The 20,480-nt window shown below is 39.5% G+C and overlaps 1 protein-coding gene across 4 annotated transcripts in view; it reads right to left on the bottom strand.

Annotated features, from left to right (window-relative positions):
* Positions 1-20,480, bottom strand: part of arap2 (ArfGAP with RhoGAP domain, ankyrin repeat and PH domain 2) — a 179,478-nt gene that overhangs the window by 89,180 nt on the left and 69,818 nt on the right. For all 4 annotated transcript variants that reach the window (XM_007889088.2, XM_042341269.1, XM_007889086.2 and 1 more), the window contains 3 exons: positions 11,665-11,785; positions 8,600-8,787; positions 3,979-4,085 (listed from right to left, as the gene is read on the bottom strand). In XM_007889088.2, coding sequence (XP_007887279.2) covers positions 3,979-4,085; positions 8,600-8,787; positions 11,665-11,785 — 416 coding nt within the window. The remainder of the gene's footprint in view (positions 1-3,978; positions 4,086-8,599; positions 8,788-11,664; positions 11,786-20,480) is intronic.

Below are 20,480 nucleotides of genomic sequence, written 5' to 3' on the forward strand. Positions count from 1 at the left end.
ACTCTCCTCTGTAAAATCCTGTGGAACGCTTTCAGACATCTAAATGATGTGTTAAGATGCTATCCGCATGGATTACTAGTAATTATGATTTTAACCCATTTCGTAACTGATTCAGAACAAATTCAGACATGGTATTCCCCATCACATATATAAACAAAATACAACAAATTAGGTGTGACAGCAGAATTTTATATTTAAGCTTGTATATCTATGCAGCGAGGCAAAATAAAAACTGATGACGCTGACGGGCATAGTCTTCCTTAAAGAAATATAAAGAACTTTCTTAAACTAGGACTTCTGCCAGTCCCAGGACACTTCAACAGAAGTCAAATGTGCATTAGAAACATCCACCCACTAATGCTGCAAAATCCATTAGTTTTCAAAACCACACTCTGCAGGGAAATAAGCAATGTATTCACAAATTCATATCCAGCTCCAGTCAACTGCTGTGTAAATTACAGGCAGTATTCTATTAACTTTATAGAGCTCCACAATTATATTCATGTCACATTTGACATGAAAGGCTGAACCCCTCCCTCCTCCCATGACATATATTACCACACCAGCAAGTGGTGTACAATAGGCACACATATTGCCATATGTACTTTCAGCATATACTAACTCCCATACTTCCAGGCATCAGCAGTTCCCAGTAGCCAATCCCATTTGTTTTCACAAGTAACTTACTCTAACTCATTCGATCATTATCATTATCATCATCATATTTGTTTAGCGCCTTTCACGTCAGGAGGATGTCCAAGGCGCTGGACAGAATACAGCATTTTAGACCCGAGCTGGGGTTGTAATAATAATAATAGTAATCCTTGCATTTGATATAGCGCTTTTCACGTCGGGAGGACGTCCCAAAGCGCTTCACAGAACACACTGTAAAGTGAATTGACTGTATATTTGTGGGCAAACGCGGCAGCCAATTGCGTACAGCAGTGTTCCACAAACAGTCATGGATTGAAAATGACCAATTTATTATTGTTTTTGGTTTTGGAGGGATTATTATTAGGTGTGTGGAGTAAGGAAACTTCCCCAAGGTTTCGCCCTGACCTGGAATTGAACTCAGGTCTCTCGCTTGCAAAGCGAGTGCTCTAACCACTGAGCTACAGGACTCCACAGGTTGGGGGTTAAGGTAGGGGATCGGAAGGGGGGTGGCCGATGGCATGGTCAAAGAGGAGGGTCTTGAGGCGGGACTTGAAGGAGGCTAAGGAGGGGGAGAGGCGGAGTGATTGGGGATGGAATTCCAGAGGTTGGGGGCAGAGTGGCTGAAGGCTGTCCCGCCAATGGTGGGCGGGTGGGTCGGGGAACGTGAAGCAGGCTAGAGCAGGCCAGAGCCGGCTGAGCGGCGGGAACGGGCGGGTTGGTAGGGCGTTAGAAGGTCGCAGAGGTAGAGTGGGGCGAGGCCATGGAGGGCTTTGTATGTGAGGACCAGAAAATATCAGAAAAGATCAGAAAGAAAATAGCTTTTTAAAATAATAATAATACTTGCATTTAATATAGCGTTTTTCATGTCTTCTAAACGTCTCAAAGTGCTTCAAAGAATATACTGTATGGTGAATTGACTGTATATTTGTAGGCAAAATGCGGGAGCCAAATTGCGCACAGCAGTGTCCCACAAACAGTCGTGGATTGAAGTGACCAATTTATTATTGTGTTTTTTCTTGAGGGATTGAGGACGTGTGGAGTGTGAGAACAAAATTAAATTCAGATTTTTATTTATAAATGGTTTCAGATCTTGAACATTTCTGCAGTAAATTATAAAGGAAATATTCAGATGTTTAAACACCATATATTGAATCTCAGCATTTTGAGTTAGATTCCCATTTCTTGCATCAGAGTAAACAGACTAAACACTCTGCAATTGACAGAAGATTTTAGTATCAAATGCAAGGATTAAAATAATACCAATATGTGAATTCTCCTTGTGACAAATTTCACAAAGAGGACTCATGAAAAGCTTTTCCTTTGTAATACATTCTCCATGCCAACTCAGAAAAAGAGGCAAAAAAAATTTCCAGCTAAACAAAGCAATAACACTACCACCAGAAAGCTGCATTCTTTATCAATCCACATAATTAGCAGATCACACCAGTCCCAGGTCCTGAGAGTGCTTACACACATTGCTTCTGTGCTTGTACATTTGATGCCGTTTTGAACTTACAATATTAAGGGCACATAAATAATTTTATAAACTGAACCCTGATTTGTACTGAAATTTTTGCAATCCATTCTATCTACTGGAATATATTGCACATTTTCATTTGTTTTCAAAAGTATTATAAACATAATGTTAGTTACAAACTTTACAATACCAAAAGGCTGACAATTATAATACATAATATACATTATAGAGCCTGAAATGTTTCAGCTCACACTTTTGGGGACTCTGTTCATCAAAAATGGTTCTATATTTCTTCGCTGCTACTGCAAATAGAATAAAAGTGTGAGTGGATATAATATGGTTCTTTTTCAGTACAATTTGTTGATAAATTAAAATCCAGTTCAAATTTACCAAGGCACAATTAAATTCTGTTTACTTGCATGCTTTCTCCATAGTCAACCTTAGTATTGATATATTGGGGAAAAAAAATAGTTTTAAAAATATTCCCATAAAAATAAAAACTCTTTGCGTGCTCTTACTTCCTGACCAATGCCCGTACAAAAAGCAACGGAAAGTCTTATAAACTGAGATTCACACCTAGTCGGCAGCATGAAATGTTGCAAATAATATAATCATTTTGGGACATCAACAAATAAAAATGCATAGTTCAACTCCATGGGTGGAAGTCACCGAAAAAGTAATAAACATGGACACTTGGTTTTTCTTGCCGATTTTCTTTCATTTATGGTTTTAGATGATCTACTGGGCTGATCAAGCTAAAGGACAATATATTATATTTCCATTCCATACAATTTTTTTCCCAGTGTTAAGCAGTGCTAGTCATGAGGGCAAAAGCTTTATGTACATAAGAAAGCATGGAAAGAGAAAGGATTTTGAGGGTGTCAAGCTGGCTCGCTCCATAGTACATGACAAGCTATCTAATTAAATTCTGCACAGATAAATCCAGATTATATAATAATAATCTTATAATGATGCTTACATTTGAGATAGCACTTTGACATCAATAGGCTGTCTCAAAGAGCTTCACATGATATTACTGTAAAGTGTTGTGACTGTGTATTTTTGTAGGGGAATGCATACAATTATCAAACTCAATCCACTAAAAGGTGAATTTTATTCTTACGTTCCCACATCTCTAATATTCAAACCTGTCTTCCTAATCTAAACCACCCCCCTGCCCTTGTAACACTATGTATAGTACACCATGGAGTAGAGTTCAAACAAGTATGTGTCTATGCCTATATCTTGTAATATCCTGTAAAAATTGTTCTCAAACAGATGTTTCCTTTTTTTCTAGCATAATTTTCTAACTGGATAGTGAAACTGGCGGATTTATTCATCCCTAAACAAATGGTGCTGAAGCTAGTTGAGAACAACTATCTCAGTACAAACTAGGACCTCGAACCTGCGGCACCAGGCAATGACTTCTACCCACCAGCAATGTCTTTACTCTCTGGGCATTCGGGGACCATTCGGTTCTTTTTTGAAGGAGTTCATGAAAACAACATCACCTGTTTCTGTTAGGAATCAAATCGATGACTCTTCACCTCTAGTCTGATTCAAGACTTTTATTTTGTTTCAAAAGAAAACCTCAAGTCTAAGTTATATAATCTGCTTGCTGCCATCTCATCGACACCTGGACATCGAACTGTTCTAACAAAGGTCATGGACCTGAAACGTTGACTCACATTTCTTTCTCCATAGATGCTGCCTGACCTGCTGAGTGTTCGCAGAGACTTCTGTTTTCATTTGACAAATTAAATTCGCTTTCAGTAGACCACATAATAGATTGGTGGAGGAGAGAAAAAAATCAAAGTCAACATCAATACAGCTTCAGAAGATTTTACCTAAAGTTTCGGAATGGAGTGGATAATTCAAAACCTTTACGATCCACGTCTTTGACTGTAGCCACATTTGTGTCGACCGTAGTTATACCGACTCCACTTTTAAAATCCTGGAGAATCAAAACATTTTAGTAGTCAGGATTTCCTACCAAGTACAGTTTGACAAAATTATTCTTAACTTGTTTTGCAGATGTTGTTGCACTCTGTTTAATATGACATTTGTACTATTAGATAAATAAGTTTATAAAGTCTATCAATTTCCGATTATGCAAAAACAACAACAACAACAAGATTCCACTTATAAAGCGCCTTTCACGTCAGGAGGACGTCCCAAGGCGCTGCACAGTTGGGTCATGACCCGAGCAGGGGGGAAATGGTCAGGGTGAGGGGAGGGAAGGGAGGGAGCGAGGAGGGGGGAAATGGTCAGGGTGAGGGGAGGGAAGGGAGGGAGCGAGGAGGGGGGAAATGGTCAGGGTGAGGGGAGGGAAGGGAGGGAGCGAAAAGGGGGAAGAGAGTCGAGAGGGGAGCTGAAGGCACGGTCAAAGAGAAAAAGAAGGGGTAAGTGTGGAATATGTTTCATTTAAACAAAAAAATAACCATCCAAGACTTTTTTGAACATGATCCTGTGTGATGCCATGTTTAGTAAACTAAATGCCAAATCCAACTGTTTGCGAAGGGCTGGTCACACTCATGATATTCATCATACTCATTGGCTCTCACACTGTTAAAAATAAAGTTTAAAAAAATCACCAGGAGAGGTTTGCTATTTCCAAGGCTAATCTCTTCCTCTGGTTTATCAGTGTAAAGTAAACATGACATTGAATATCTGACCCCAAACTAAAGTGATATCAATGGGCTTAGAAAGGCAGTCATTCATCCATCCAATTGTAGAATGTCTGTATAATATCCATAATCCCTGAAAGCATAGAGGTGTTGATAATTATGGAATAAGTATAGAAATACTTACTAAACAATTACCTTTCAGTCTAAATATGGATTCGGGGAACTCAGATGACACTGTACAAAATCACAACGATTGACTGGATTTGTCTTCAATAACTATTTTAAAATGACAATTACTTTTCAAAATAAATGTAGTAACATTAACAGTAAATGGAAGACACTGCGGGAAGTTGTAGAAGCTATTACAGGTGCTACCTCTGCAATATCTAAGATGGGGGAAAAGAGGCACATCCATTTTTGCCATTTAATGATTCTTGAAGAATTTAAATGAATATCTATAGTGACATTTAAACCTTGAAAATGTGCATTGATATGGCTACTACCTTCTATTCTCTACCTGGTCCTTATTTTCTGATTTATAGACAAGATATTTATTACAAATGTTTTAAAGCCCCATGTTTTAAATCATGATTTAGCCTTTTGTACTAAACTATGACCTGATAATATTGAATGGACCCAGCAGAATCCATTTATTGTATTTTGAGTTCAATTTACACATATTGGTTCTACACAGCATGAGAAGATACACAGATCCCTGTATTCATTGAAAAAAGCACCGAACGGGAAACTGCATTTGCTAGTAACATTGTTCCTGCTATTCTATGCTATCTCCACTGCTAGTCGATCAAAATAAAACAATGATGATAGATTCCTAATATATATATATATAACAGGATGACTTTAACAACTGGCTCACAAAACCAGAGACTCGAGTGTTAATTGAATGTCCTGATTACAGTATTTCTTATTTAACATTCTTATTTATTCCGGTCACCAGGTGTCACACCAAATGAGTATAGTTTTCCACCTCAATTCACAGAGTTTGTCATTGAGGCTAGGTAATCAAAGAGTAACACGGTGAACAGATAAAGGTGCAAAGCAAATCTGTAAAGACTAAAAGATCTCAGGTTTGAATCTCACTTGTGGTGACTTAGGGCATCTGTGCCAGGAAATTAAACATAATACCCCTGGATAAGGGAAGAGGGAGAAAAACAGTCCTGATTCTGACCTGGAGTATCCATGCATACAGAAGTGGTCACAATCAAGTAATCATGTCTGCAAAGTGCACATGAATAGACACTGCATGGAAATAGGCTTGGTGGTAAAGCTCTCTGTGGTTCAGGAGCCTGTTGACACGTGTTAGCTCACTGATGGAAAGTAACCTAATAGACAAAGCAGTGGGCTGGCAGCGGTGGAATCATAACCATAGATGAATCATGCAGTTCAACAGACGGGGGGGGGGGGGTCTGGGGGGGGAGACAACACAACAACAAACAAAACAAGAGGCAGGAGTTAGAAAAATTAATGATTTTCTGAAATGATATAAGTGCATTTGCATGGCAAGCTAAAATTGCCATGGTTACTATGAAATTTTAAAAAATCTTTTTAAATGACCTGCTAATTCCTGGGGAACATCAAGTATGTGTCCTTATACAATACTTGTTACAGCAGTTCACAGCTGACTCCTATGTGTTTATTTTTTTTAAATGTTTCGATTCTTTTGGCATTAGAATGGTAGGTCACAAAGTTTGACCTGCAACTCATGAGCTAGCAATTGTGGAGTCCTGTAGCTCAGTGGTTAGAGCACTCGCCTTGCAAGCGAGAGACCTTGGTTTGATTCCCGGCAGGACGAAATGTTGGGCAAGTTTCCTTACTCCGCACGCCTGTTTACCAAGCAGTGACTAGGAACCCAGTTGTTGGTCAATTGGTGGATTGCTTTTCTGGGGGCAATAATTCCTTAAAAAAAATTGGTCACTGAATCCATGACTGTTCTTGGGACATTGCTGTGCGCAATTGGCTGCCGCGTCTCGCCCACAAAGTATACCATTCACTTTACAGTATATTCTGTGAAGTGCTTTGAGACGTCTCGAAGACACGATAAGGCGCTATATCATATACAAGGATTATTATAACAAACAGGTCACTTGATTACTTCCCATTGCGTATCACCTCAGTGAGTCCAAGATGTCTTAAAATAAACCACTGTGCACAATTTGAACAAATTTGCTGTGTTAATAAACAGGTTCACCATTTTCAGTATCTGCGAGCAATCTGTAAACTGGTGTAGAAGTGTGCCACAATAATATTTAAGTCAAGTGTTAATGATGAAAATTGTGCACACGAACACGAACACTTGGCATCTCATTTTCTCATCTTTGCAAGCTTCAAATGTCCCTATAACACTGGAGAAGTGCCACTTTTTTTTATTATTGTTCGACCATGACACTGCTACTTAAGATGCTCTTTATGTTACTGTTACCATTGATTTTTATCAAGAATAAACTCTAGGAATCTAAGAAATCAAATGAAATAATAAATAAAATAACCCCCGCATTTGATATAGCGCTTATCACGTCTTCAAATGTACTGTAAAGTGAATTGACTGTATATTTTGTGGGTGAAACGCGGCAGCCAATTGTGCACAACAAGTAGAGCCAGGTTAATATTTTAGAAGCACTTCAGCTGCACAGGAAGACAGCATGTTATCTGTTATTCTAAAAGAAAAGGAACAAGACATGAGCCCATAAAATCCAAACCAGAGAAAATGGTGGAAAGCATTGTGTACAAAGCTATCAATTATCATCTAAAGAACACAGAAGTTATAAGGAGTAGTCAACATGAATTTAGAAGCAATAAGTCATGTCACATAAGCCAAGTGAAATTATTTGATGAAGTAGTTAAAGTATAAAAACTATCTAGTGGACGATTCTCACAAAACTGCACGATGTACATGGGGATCCATGCACAAGTTGCACTTTATGTCTCAATGGGCCTTTTCTCCAGCGTTTGCCTGTTTTACACTGTGGACTTCGCCATCAAATTTTTTTTTAAACAGTGATGTTAATGTGAGGAGGTCACATTTGGCATTGTGTGCACAGCTTTGAACATCAAAACGAGCGTTAAGAGAAGACTTCCAAGAATGATCAAGCTCCAAGATACCTGTACGAGGAGAGGCTTACAGAGCTCAACAGATTCTCATTGCAAAGGGCAAAGTTGGTGAAATGAAATCCTGCTATTCTTGATCAAAGGTTTATGTTCTTATATCTAAAAAGAGCCATAAGAGTCATGTGCTTTGAAGCCCCAATCATTCGGAAAGTATCTTGATTTTCCACTGCGCTAGTCAATCTTTGCTGCTCAAAACCATCATTGCAATAAGAAACACCACAAAATCACATGGGCTACAATATTTCCTCGAGCAAAAGGCTCAAAAAGCATTGCAGCAGCTCAACCAAATTCCAAGAATCAACAGCAACAATGAATTACATTCGTAAAGCACCTTTAACGTCGGGAGGACGTCCCAAGGTGCTGGATAGTCAGGGATTCGGACCTGAGCTTGGGGGTTGGGATCAGGGAAGGTGGAGGATAGGAAGGGTAGGAGGGTGATCAAATGTGCGGTCAAAGAGGAGGATTTTGAGACGTTCTTTGAAGGAGCTAAGGGAGGGAGTAAGACAAAGGGAATGTGGGATGGAGTTCCAAACGGTGGGGGTAGAGAAGCTGAAGGCCTGACCACCGATGGTAGGGCTGGCCGGGCTGGGATGTGAAGCAGGACGGAGCCTGCTGAGCAGAGGGAGCGGACAGCTTGATATGGGGTTTGCATAAGATGCACTACAGTTAATACATTATGAAACAAGTAAATAACCTGAAAACTGTTAAGTCTTACCTGCTCATTTTTGTAAATCCACACTTTTACACCTTTCAATGCAATAAAAATTCGTGCTTTGTAGCCTTTTAGCTCAAGATAGCCAGATTTCTCAAATGAGACATTGGACCGGCTGCCCAGATGTGGAAACGTGTTGCTCTGAGATTTTACTGCATTCAAAAGCTTGTTAATCCAGTCATCTCTCTCACCTATAGATAATAAGAAATAAAATAGCCAATTATAAGACATTAACTTAAATGTTTCAAGGAATATATTAAAGACAACATTTGTTTTTAAAGAGTCAGTAATAGGCAGAAACTCAGTATCTAATAAAAGTATTTTTCTTATAAACTTTTTCAGCAGTGATGTCTCTGGATGGCTTAGCAAGTAATTTGGTGAGTAGTTAAACCATAACAGCTGCCAAAGGCCTGGTTGATAATGAATTAGCTCTGGTCTGGGCAACAGTGGAAGAGAGACAAGCAACCTGAATGCCACAGGGCAGGGAAGGAAACAAAACATCTACAGATCTTACTTTCAATCACTTTTCAGTGACCCATAATGGATGGTTCTTATGTGTGAAGCATTGTCAGTATCGCTCCGGAAAGACTGGGAGGTGAATATCCCGCCTGAAAGGAGATGTTTCAACGGAAGCACCAGAACGTGTCTCAGGAATGCAGTAGGAAGAGGAAAAGGTGATTGACACACCTTTTCTATTTTAGGCTGTTGTTGACCCACCTTCCCACTGTATCGGGGTTCAATAAGTGCTTCTCAGGAAAGCGGTAGCGTAACTGATGCTTCGATGTCCCATCTCCTGCAGGGAGCCTGTGCACGTCACACAGACTCACAAGACCTCAGTTCCTCAGCTTTTTCAACCCATATGGTGCTCTAGATTCTGATTTCTCGCCACTGGAAAATGGTCAAAGATACACTAATTGCACAAAGCTTCTGAGCAAGTGCTTTCAGGTTTGGGAAATTAACACTGGCAGAAAGGGATCTCCTGAGAATGGGTTCATCATCTTTCTGGAGAAGTAGCAAAGAAAAGTACCCCTCTCACCCCCGAGATGCTTTCCAGTGTTGTACATCTATTGACTAGAAAGGCAGACAGCAACTGCGCCTGGATCTCTGATCATCAGAAACTTAGTCCATCTGCTAAGAGATAGGGAACTGGATTCCAGGGTAATTTCTCAATCGACTATTCATCGCCCCATATGGAGAGAGTACCTACTATCTGCTCTGCACTTCCATCTAAATTTTAGTACAGTATGAGCTGCAAAGTCCATCATAGAGGTGCCCCCTACACGCACATCTTATCAAGGCAATCCAACGTAATGCACAATGATTTACTTAGCACAATAAGTGGATCAAGTATAAGCAGCATTGCTGGCAATGTACTAACACTGCTAATTACTTCAAACAGTGCAGCTTTACACTTTTGATATAAATTGGCAAGCACTGCTTAGAAACAAAGGCTGCTTTTGGTGCAAGATTAACCCAGGGCGCGAAAATGTCAAATGTAACGTTGAAGTTAACATGCAATTAAAAATGTTGTTATTCAGCCGACTGTACAATTAAGGTCAGGAGCTCAAGATGTATTACTGAGGGAATTTGCTGTTAAACTGGAAAGTACATACTACAAGTATGACTGCGTAAGACAAGAACACTTTCGTGACTTGTAACACCTTATCCTGGCCACAAGGGATGTAAAGATCTGTACATTTCATACCTGAATACCCAGATCTGAAATATCCTAACACTTTAAATACAAAATTGTAGGCTCCCCACGATTAGATTGGCAGCTTCATAGAGCTCAGCTTTGGTTGGAAAATTCCATACACTGCAGGATGCATGTTAACAGCTTCTGTTACAAACTGTGGTACCTATTCTAGGATTCGAAACAGTCTGAATTTTCTGTGCAATATAGAAAGGCATCAATGTAAAAATCAAATCAAGAAGGGCAGTACAGGAAGATAGAAAGTTCACAAGAGAGATTCAGATAATAATAATAATAATCCTTGCATTTGATATAGCGCTTTTCACGTCGGGAGGACGTCCCAAAGCGCTTCACAGAACACACTGTAAAGTGAATTGATTGTATATTTGTGGGCGAACGCGGCAGCCAATTGCGCACAGCAATGTCCCACAAACAGTCGTAGATTGAATATGACCAATTTATTATTGTTTTTGGTTTTGGAGGGATTATTATTAGGCGTGTGGAGTAAGGAAACCTGCCCAAGGTTTCGCCCTCTGCCTGGAATTGAACTCAGGTCTCTCACTTGCAAAGCAAATGCTCTAACCACTGAGCTACAGGGCTCCAAGATGAGTCCAGATGAAAAAGGTCCTTCAGCCAATTTAATCTCATCCTACCAGAAGACCCATCCAACCATCCTCTACATTGTAGAGTCTAAAGCACAGCATCATGCTGCTTTTTATGAATCAGTCAAGTATTCTGCCCATAACTACCCTTCCTCGAGAGTTCAATAGCACTGTTCCACAGTGATGGAAAGTGCATTCACACCCACAATTCTCCCCAACCTCAAACCTGGGTTTACTAAAAGTACTGGGTACAGTCTACGCCAGGTGCGTCCGACAGGAGGAAGGGGAATTTGGGTAGCTGGTCACTTGGAGCAGAACTCCATTGTGAGGAAGGAAAAATAAATCAATATTAATGCTGAACCAAAATATTGATAAAAAACAAAATAGTTCTTTGGCTTACATTTATTATTGGGAGCTCAAAAATGTGTGCAGATTACTGAAAAATGTTATAGAATAGTGAACATGTTCAGTTTAAATCTGCACCATTGTTAGTGGAAAAACCTTGAGATCCTACTCCCCTAACCTCTAGAACTCCCCCCTCCCACCCCTCTCTATCCTGTCTTAAAACCTACCTCTTTGAAAGCCACCCCGCCCTCCACCCATCACCTCCCCTTGTTCAGCATCCAACCCTGTCCTTGCAAAATACTCTATGTGAAGGGTGCTATATAAATGTAAATTGTTAAAGAAATGTTATCCTCTCTCTTTCTCTCTTCTGGTCTTTTTTCGGAGACTGATCAACATTTTCAGCCACTGGGCCACACTCCACATCTTACCTTCTTTCTCGACTCTAAAAGTAAAAGTTCTGTTAGAGGTCAACACCTCAAATTTGCTGTCTCCTATTCCACGGACCGTAATTATTGAAGAGGCTGGAATTATTCCTTTTGAATACATTTCCTTTGATGGCGAGAGAGAGATGGGAGAACATAGAAACAAAAAAAACACAAATAAATATCAATTTTTTTTTTCTACAGCAACAATGACACACAGATCTACAGAAGTCAATAATTGATCAGGATTCTCTGAAAGCTGTGATCAGTACCTATCAGTTCCACTACAGTGAAACTTACAAAAGTCGTATCAATAGGGACCATAACATTTAAATGACCTACACAAAGTCCGAATTACAGTCAAACAGTATAAGTTGTATAAAATCTGATTAAATCAATAATCTACACTGCGCATGCGTAATTTAATGTAGTCGGTAAGTGCGTAATTTAATGTAGCCTTGTCACTGGAGCTGGTAAGTGCACACATGGTGACAGATCACGATTATGTTTTCCGGAATTCAATGCGTCTTGATCCGTTAACACATGCACACTTATTGGGAAGTACTGGAATCACATTGAATCGAGTGAAATTAAGTTCTTCTGTGCACGCGGCAATGGATCAAGACTAAGTTTCCCGCGATTTAATGCAGCCGGCCGGTAGGTGCACGTGTATTGACAGGTCAGGATATCATTTTTTGCGATTCAATGCATCCGGTAAATGGGGGAGTAATGGAGAATAGGAGAGCAGTGTTACAAGTTAAGAGATGATAAATACGAGTAGTGGAAAGAAATCTAATGCATGTATGACCCAGGCAATTATATGATTTATAAAGATAAGACTTCTGCAAATTTTACTGTATACCAAATTCGTGCATCAAACCTCAATTAATCCATCTCCCAGCTCCACAGACGTGACTACCCAATAAGATAAATTTAACCTACAGTGTAGGACCATAGACATCTGTGGAATCCAGACAAAAACAATTTCCAGCCTTGGAATAATTTTGTCTTGCTGTTCCAATTTGACCCAGCACCAACAACAAATTACATTTCTATAGCGCCTTTCACATCAGGAGGATGTCTTCAGGTACTGGACAGTCAGGGATTTGGACCCGAGCTAGGGGTTGGGATAAGGAGGGAGCAGAGGGCAGGGGGATAAGAGTAGGAAAATGGCTGAATGCACGGTTGAAGAGGATCTTGAGACGTGCTTTGAAGGAGGCAAGGCCTGGAGCAAGACGCAAGGAAAATGGGATGGAATTCCAAAGGGTGGGGGCAGAAAGGCTGAAGGTCCGACCGCCGATTGTGGGGCGGGCCTGGCGGGGGACATGGAGCAGGCTGGAGCCTGCTGAGCAGAGGGAGCGGATAAGTTGATATGGGTTAGCAGGTCAAAGAGGTAGGCCGTGGAGAATGTTGAAAGCGAAAATTGCTTGTCTTCACTTTTATCCAAATACAATGGAAGCCGATTAAACCGGACATTTCGAGGACGAACATTTTGACTGAGTTTAACTGGATTTTTATCCGAATGAACTGGCATATTTAAAACAGGTAAGAATACAAATGAATCGGGGCCAGGGGTTTTGTTCGATTTGCCTGGCGTCTGGGGTTAACCGGTGTTTGCCTAAAGCAGATTCCACTGTATTTAACAAACAACTGATTTTTACCCTTTGAAAGCTCAGTTACTCCTATTTTCAGATCTTTTCAAAGTCCACACTGTGAAGGTTTACTCTGGCAGGAGGGTTATTTGGCACTACGTCGCATCCATCCTTATAATTTACAAACACACACCAACATCAACCCAATTGCTGACCTACTATTATTATAATATTATAATCCCATCTCAGTGAGAGAGGTTGGATAAGCAGCCACTGATTTCACAATGGACACATTTTTCCATATGTTTTCGCCCCATCATTAATCATGAGCCTTCTAAGGAGTTTCTGTTTTCCAATGAATATCACAAGCCAATTTATACAGTGCTCCAATTAATCATGTTGATAATTTTAAACACCTCCTTTTAATAATAAAATGTTGAACAATGTATGATTGATGATGGGAGTGTCACCATAACATAGTAATTATGACAAAGGATATTAAACCTATAATTACTGCTGCAGTCTAATTTCAAAGGAAATTTGGAATAATGCCACATTTTAAAAATGTTTTTCTTAACTTGTTCTGCCCGAAGTTCTCCCCGTACTTTAAAACACAAATTGTCAATACTGCAAGTTTGCATTTCAGATTCGACTGTGATACATAAAATTATTAATAATAATAGTAATCTTTGCTTTTGATATATCGCCTTATCACATCTTCAAAACGTCTCAAAGCACTTCACAGAATATACTATCAAGTGAACTGATTATATATTTTGTGGACCAAACCCAGCAGCCAGTTGCACAGCAGTGTCCCAGTCGTGGATTGAGTGACCAAATTACTGTTATTATTATGTTTGTTTTGAAGGGATTACTAACCCCTGAAAAGCGATCCGCAAAGCGAACGGCCAATCGACTAACAACCAGGTTCCTACTTACTACTAGGTAACCAGAGGAGTGTAGAGCAAAGAAAGATAAAGACGCTTTGAGATGTCTCGAAGATGTGGTAAGGTGCTGTATCAAATGCAAGGATTATTATTAGGAATTTGGTTAATATTGCAGTGCACTCCACAACTTGCTAATTGGTGTATAGCTTCAATGCAGAGCTGAACATAACATAAGAAGGTAGAATATTTCAACTCTGCAGTCAATTGCATGATATTAATTCTGTGTTGATGTCATCTGTTACGTGTGTTGCATTGATTGTGTCGTGGAGTCCTGTAGCTCAGTGGTTAGAGCACTCGCCTCCAAGCGAAAGACCTGGGTTCGATTCCCGGCAGGGTGAAACCTTGGGCAAGTTTCCTTACTCCACATGCCTGATAATAATCCCTCAAGAAAAAAAAATTTGGTCACTTAAATCCACGACTGTTTGTGGGACACTGCTGTGCGCAATTGGCTGCCGCGTTTCGCCCACAAACATACAGTCAAATTCACTTTACAGTAGATTGTGTGAAGAGCTTTGAGACATCTAGAAGACGTGAAAAGCACTATATCAAATACAAGGATTATTATTATTATGCCTAACGTTTCGTCCTGCCTGGGAATCAAACCTACGTCCTCTTGCTTGCGAGGCGTGTGCTCTAACCAATATGCTACAGGACTCCACGATGACTGTGGATGAAAATCGGATCATTTAAAAAAAGTTACATTATTCAGAACCAGAGTTATAATCAACAGGCAGAAAGAAAACGGATATCTACCCTTTTTGTTCACATAGGTGAAATACTTATCCCGCACATGAAAATGACAACATTCTAGACAGCCTTCCTCTCTACTCAATTATTATTTGAAAAAAAGCCTACCAGATGGCTAAGTAGTCTGAACCTTGATGACGTCAAACTACAAACAGCAATGTGACAGGACCTTTAATTTTCAATTCAATTGCTGCTTTGGACCTCTGCCAACCATGTTCTTTTCTTTTATCTGTTTCTTCGTCTTACTGATGTCCAAATCGTCTTGCAGTATCAATCCCCCAGTTTCTTTGGCAACTCAACCAACAAGTCAGGCTGGCTGGCTGTCATCTCAGTGCCTTGGGAGTCCTGTGGACTCACATTGTTCAAAGACTGCACACCCAGACATCCCCCAAAGGATTAACTTGATTTCAATAATCCACTGCCAGGCACATAATAATATAATAATAATAATAATCCTTGCATTTGATATAGCGCTTTTCACGTCGGGAGGACGTCCCAAAGCGCTTCACAGAATATACTGTAAAGTGAATTGACTGTATATTTGTGGGCGAACGCGGCAGCCAATTACGCACAGCAATGTCCCACAAACAGTCGTAGATTGAACATGACCAATTTTTTTTATTATTGTTTTTGGTTTTGGAGGGATTATTATTAGGTGTGTGGAGTAAGGAAACTTGCCCAAGGTTTCGCCCTGCCTGGAATTGAACTCAGGTCTCTCACTTGCAAAGCAAGTGCTCTAACCACTGAGCTACAGGACTCCACATGACCTTTTTTGGAGATTCCTCTAGCAGAGCGGGGAAAGGTTGTCCCTCATTTTAATTTGTTTTAAGCACCTCAATCAAATCAACCCTTAACCTTCATACCACCAGGGCATCTAACCCAAATCTATCTAGCCTTTTACATCTAGTGAATCATCTTTGGAAGGCTTCTAAAGCTGTCCTATCCTTCCAAATCTTAGCTGCCCAAAACAAGATATTCCAAATGACATCTGACCAACATTCTTACAGAAAGCCTTACATTTATTCTAGTCCCCTCTCTTCCCACCCCATACCCCATCCTTTTCAACTGTGCAACTAATTAATTAAACAGATCAATTTCAAATCTGCATAACAGTTTTCTAGCACTTTCTAGAAAAATTGGTAAGCAGGCTCTTCAGTCCTCGAGCAATTTCACATACAAAGATTACAGCTTCAGTAAAATTAATAATAAAATTGTAGCTGAAAAAAATTCCCTCTGCACTTTGAGCAGTGTTTTTTTTTGTTTGAAACTGGGCATTTTAAATTTTTATATCAGTTGTTTCTTAATGTGCATATAAGCGTTATACCGTAAAACAGTAAGGCAAATGTGGAGTCCTGTAGCTCAGCGGTTAGAGCACTCGCCTCTCAAACAAGAGAACCCGGGTTCGATTCCCGGGCAGTGCAAATCATTGGGCAAGTTTCCTTACTCCACTGTTTACCAAGCAGTCAGTAGGAACCCGTCAATTGGCGGATTGCTTTTCTGAGGATAATAATCCCTTCAAAAAGAAAAAAATATACAAAAGGAATAAGAATTTGGTCACTCAATCCACGACTGTTTGTGGACACTGCTCTGCACAATTGGCTGCCGCGTTTCGCAGTATATTGTGAAGCGCTTTGAGACATCTAGAAGATGCGATAAGGTGCTATATCAAATGCAAAGATTGTTATTATAAAGCATGAGTAGCTGAACAGATCATAATAATAACCCTTGCATTTGATATAGTGCCTAATCACAAAAACAAACTTCTAAATTGTACAGACTGTATTTTGTAGGTGAACACAGCAGCTAACATGCACGCAGCAACATCGCACAAACAGCCATGGAGTAAACAACCAATTTTATCTGGCAGATTGTTAGTCAGGACACAAAGAGAAATTCCCTTCTTTTTTTGGAATAGTGCTATAGGATCTCTAACGGCACAAGTTTTTGGTTTAATGTCTCACCAAAGGATGGGCCCTCCAACACTTGAGCACTCCCCAGCACTGTCCTGTAGTGTCTGGTTAGAATGTAAACTCAAAGACCCAATGCGATCCTTGAACCTACAACTTTATGACTCAGTGAGATTGACACTACATCAACTGCAAGAACTACTGACCAGTTAACATAACAATAGTACAGAAACAAGAGCCTGAACAATCAGCAACAAGGAACGCAATTGTCTTTTTGGTTAGATATGACCTTGGACATAAAATGATTTTATAAATATATATTGTGATGATGTAATACATCTCTAAATGGGGCTCAATGTGAGCATTAAAAAGAATGTAATTATTATAATGCATATTGTATATAAAAAAAGTATTTTTGCCCCAAAGGGTCAACCCCAGAACCGGCGTGGAATCGAGGATTTATTTTTACATTCCCATAACTGTGCAGAATTCCAATCATTTCTGGAATCGGACGAGAAGGTTCACGTTTCCATATTTTCGGTGTTGCTGCTGTAATTGGGCCATATTGTTTTATATCGCTTCTATATATCAAGCTGATCTAATTTGTGTTTCACAATTTTTTTTTCATTTTACAATCTACCAGGAGTCCTCTGAATGACTTGAGAAGGGGCTCTGCCTGTCAGCTTTCTCTTCACCCACTGCATAGCTCCCCTGAGGTCAGCAAAAGCCATCTTCGAGAGGAAACCAATCTTCCATTGTTTAACCTACTACTACATCTCGAGCAATGGAATGAGAAAATAATTGATCAACCTTGCACTTGAGATTGCGCCATTCATGTTGGAAGGACAACTTCGAAATGCTTCACGGGATTTGCTGTAAAGTGTAGTGACTATATTTTGTATGCGAACACAGCGAATTGCAATGTACCACAAACAGCCATGAAGTAAATGATCAATTTTATCTGGAGGATCTTTAATACCCATCTCAACAAGCAGACGGACCTCAGATTAATGTCTCGAAACTTAATTTAATATTTTTGATCTATTGTTCAAACTAATACAAGTGTTCTATTAAAAATTGCATTTTCAGTATACTGGATGATTTAAAAAGATAATTGCTGGCCAAAAATAATGATTTGCCTATGAAGGAAATAACCTATGCGTCAACCTGGCTGAGTTGTTAGTACACATGTTCAGGTCGGAAGGTCATGGGTTCAAGCCCGACACGGAAACGTTGAACTCATAACCTAGATCAGCCTGGTCCCGCACGCCAGCGAGTAGTTTTATCTGGCAGGCTACCATTTCCAACATTTCACCTTCTGCTCCCTCCCGCCCTGGCGAACATCCTCCCAGGGCAGCGCCAAGAGCCAGCGGTTGGAAGGACACAGCTCGTAGAGTGAGAGAGAGGGGGAGTGAAGGAGAGAGAGTGTCCTCCTCTCCCTCTCTGTCCTCCATCCCCCCCCTCTCTCCCTCTTCTCTCTTCCCCCTCTCTCTAAGCTAACATTCCAGTGCAATTCTGGAGAGAGCTTCACTCTCAAAGGTTGTTCTTCAGATACGACTTTGAACCTCGGCCCTGGTACAGGACACTTGTTATATGATCGAATGCAAGTTTGTTATTTTACTACCATACAGAGACGATGTGAAAAGCATCCTCGAAATGGATTGTCACATAATAATATTTGGTCCAATATTTATTCCATTTTTATAAATTTACAAAAGCTTGAACAGTTGATGGTTCCGTGGTATATGCAGACATCTACTGGAAATATGGTGCAACTACAGCCATCTCTATGTTCAAGCACATTTCTTTTTCGCAACATATTTTGTTGCAGTTTTTAGTAACCGTAATTGAACAACCTGATTGCTACATGAATAGAACTCGTATTACAAATAAACTGATATTGTATTAGTGGAATACAAAAAATTCAATGGTCCATTGAATTAAGAAACAACCTGAAGTGTCCACTTAGATTAATATTGTTGAGTTACTAGACTTATGCAATTGTGAAATTGTATACAGCTCATTTTAATATTCTTTGTAGCAAATGTTCATAGCTGATGTTTTCTGGTCTAACCCAACCATTTCTCACATTCCTGACACCAGCATGTTACTTGGCATCATGCAAAACATAAATGTAATCATAAACCTTTCCAAGAAATGTACAGAATAGAATAAGTGAGAAATCAGACGAATATATTTTCTGAATTTTTTTTCTAAATACTATTCCAACTGTTAGCAGGTGAGAACAGTTGGCTAGTGGGATTCCAGCCGAGGACAACATTTGTTCCTCCCTTAAATCTTTTACACTTTCAAAGCACGACTTTCAAAACTTTGGCTCTAAATGCCTGGTTTGGCAATACTCTCCAACATTCTGTGGTACAACATTTACTGCTTTTGGCTCACCTTGCCAACATTTTAAAGCATCTTCTCTGTTGTAGTTCATTCCTTGCAATTAGCTTTTTGCATGGCTCCCAAGTATATATTCTTATATAAAAGCAGCCTTAGTGTAATGGTCAGTTTAGTAAATTGTAAGATAGTGAACTGAATTATTGGACCAAGGTATGGCAAGGCACTGCCAACAAATGGTAAATTTCATGGTAAATTAACAGAAATTGTTATTAAAGAATGCTATTGAGCTCTTTTGACTCAGAATACAAAAGGTTAAACATCTTTAGGAGAATATTAGCATATTAAATACTACGATTCGTCCAGAAAATATACAGACAATTCATTTTACAGTATATTCTGTGAAGCACTTTGAGATATCTCGAAGATATAAGTTGCTATATCAAATGCAAGGATTATTATTATTACCAATACCAAGGTTACTTCGTAATTCTATAATGTTACCACACAAAAATCAAACAAAGCTGTTCTACTAATATATAAGTGCTATAAGTTATTTTTATAAGTACAGACAGCAGCCAATTTGCACACAGCAGATCCCACAAACAACTATGTAGTGAATGACTAATTTATCTGGAGGACTGTTCACCAGGAAACTGGGAAAATAATGTGATGGGATCTTGAACATACAGAGGAGACTTCTGTTAACATCTCATTCAAAGGAAGGCACGTCCAACAAAGTAGTGCTTTCCAACATGGCACTAAAATGTTAGCCTAGTCTGCAAACTCAAAGCTTTAATATGGGGCACAACCTTTCTGATCCACAAAAGCGAGAGTACTACCACCTGAGCCAAACTGAACATGTATTACTGGCATTTGAACAACAACAAAATAATAAGAGCTGCTGAAATAATAGGTCACCGGGAGATAGCTATTTTACGATTTGGCACTTTTCCAATTGATTTTGTTGCAAATAAAACAGATTGTGCCGAAGGAAGTACTGTACTACCTTTTTCAGAAAAGCACTTTAATTAATGCACACCTTTTACATATTTTCAAAAATGTGACAATATCCTGGATAAATTAGGCTTTCAACCGTAAATATAAATTGGTATGATGTCACTGCTAAATCTGGATACTTCGCTTCTGTACAAAAGCTTTAATATTCAGGACAAACCCTGGCCTGAGGAAGATAAATTATACATTAACAAGATCTTTTTCAAGGCAATGCTGGCAAAAGCTCCACAACAACAAATATATGTTAAATAATGCTTTTTAAATAG

The sequence above is a fragment of the Callorhinchus milii genome, unplaced genomic scaffold (assembly GCF_018977255.1).
Source record: "Callorhinchus milii isolate IMCB2004 unplaced genomic scaffold, IMCB_Cmil_1.0 Scaffold1, whole genome shotgun sequence".
In the NCBI taxonomy this organism is placed as follows: domain Eukaryota; kingdom Metazoa; phylum Chordata; class Chondrichthyes; order Chimaeriformes; family Callorhinchidae; genus Callorhinchus; species Callorhinchus milii.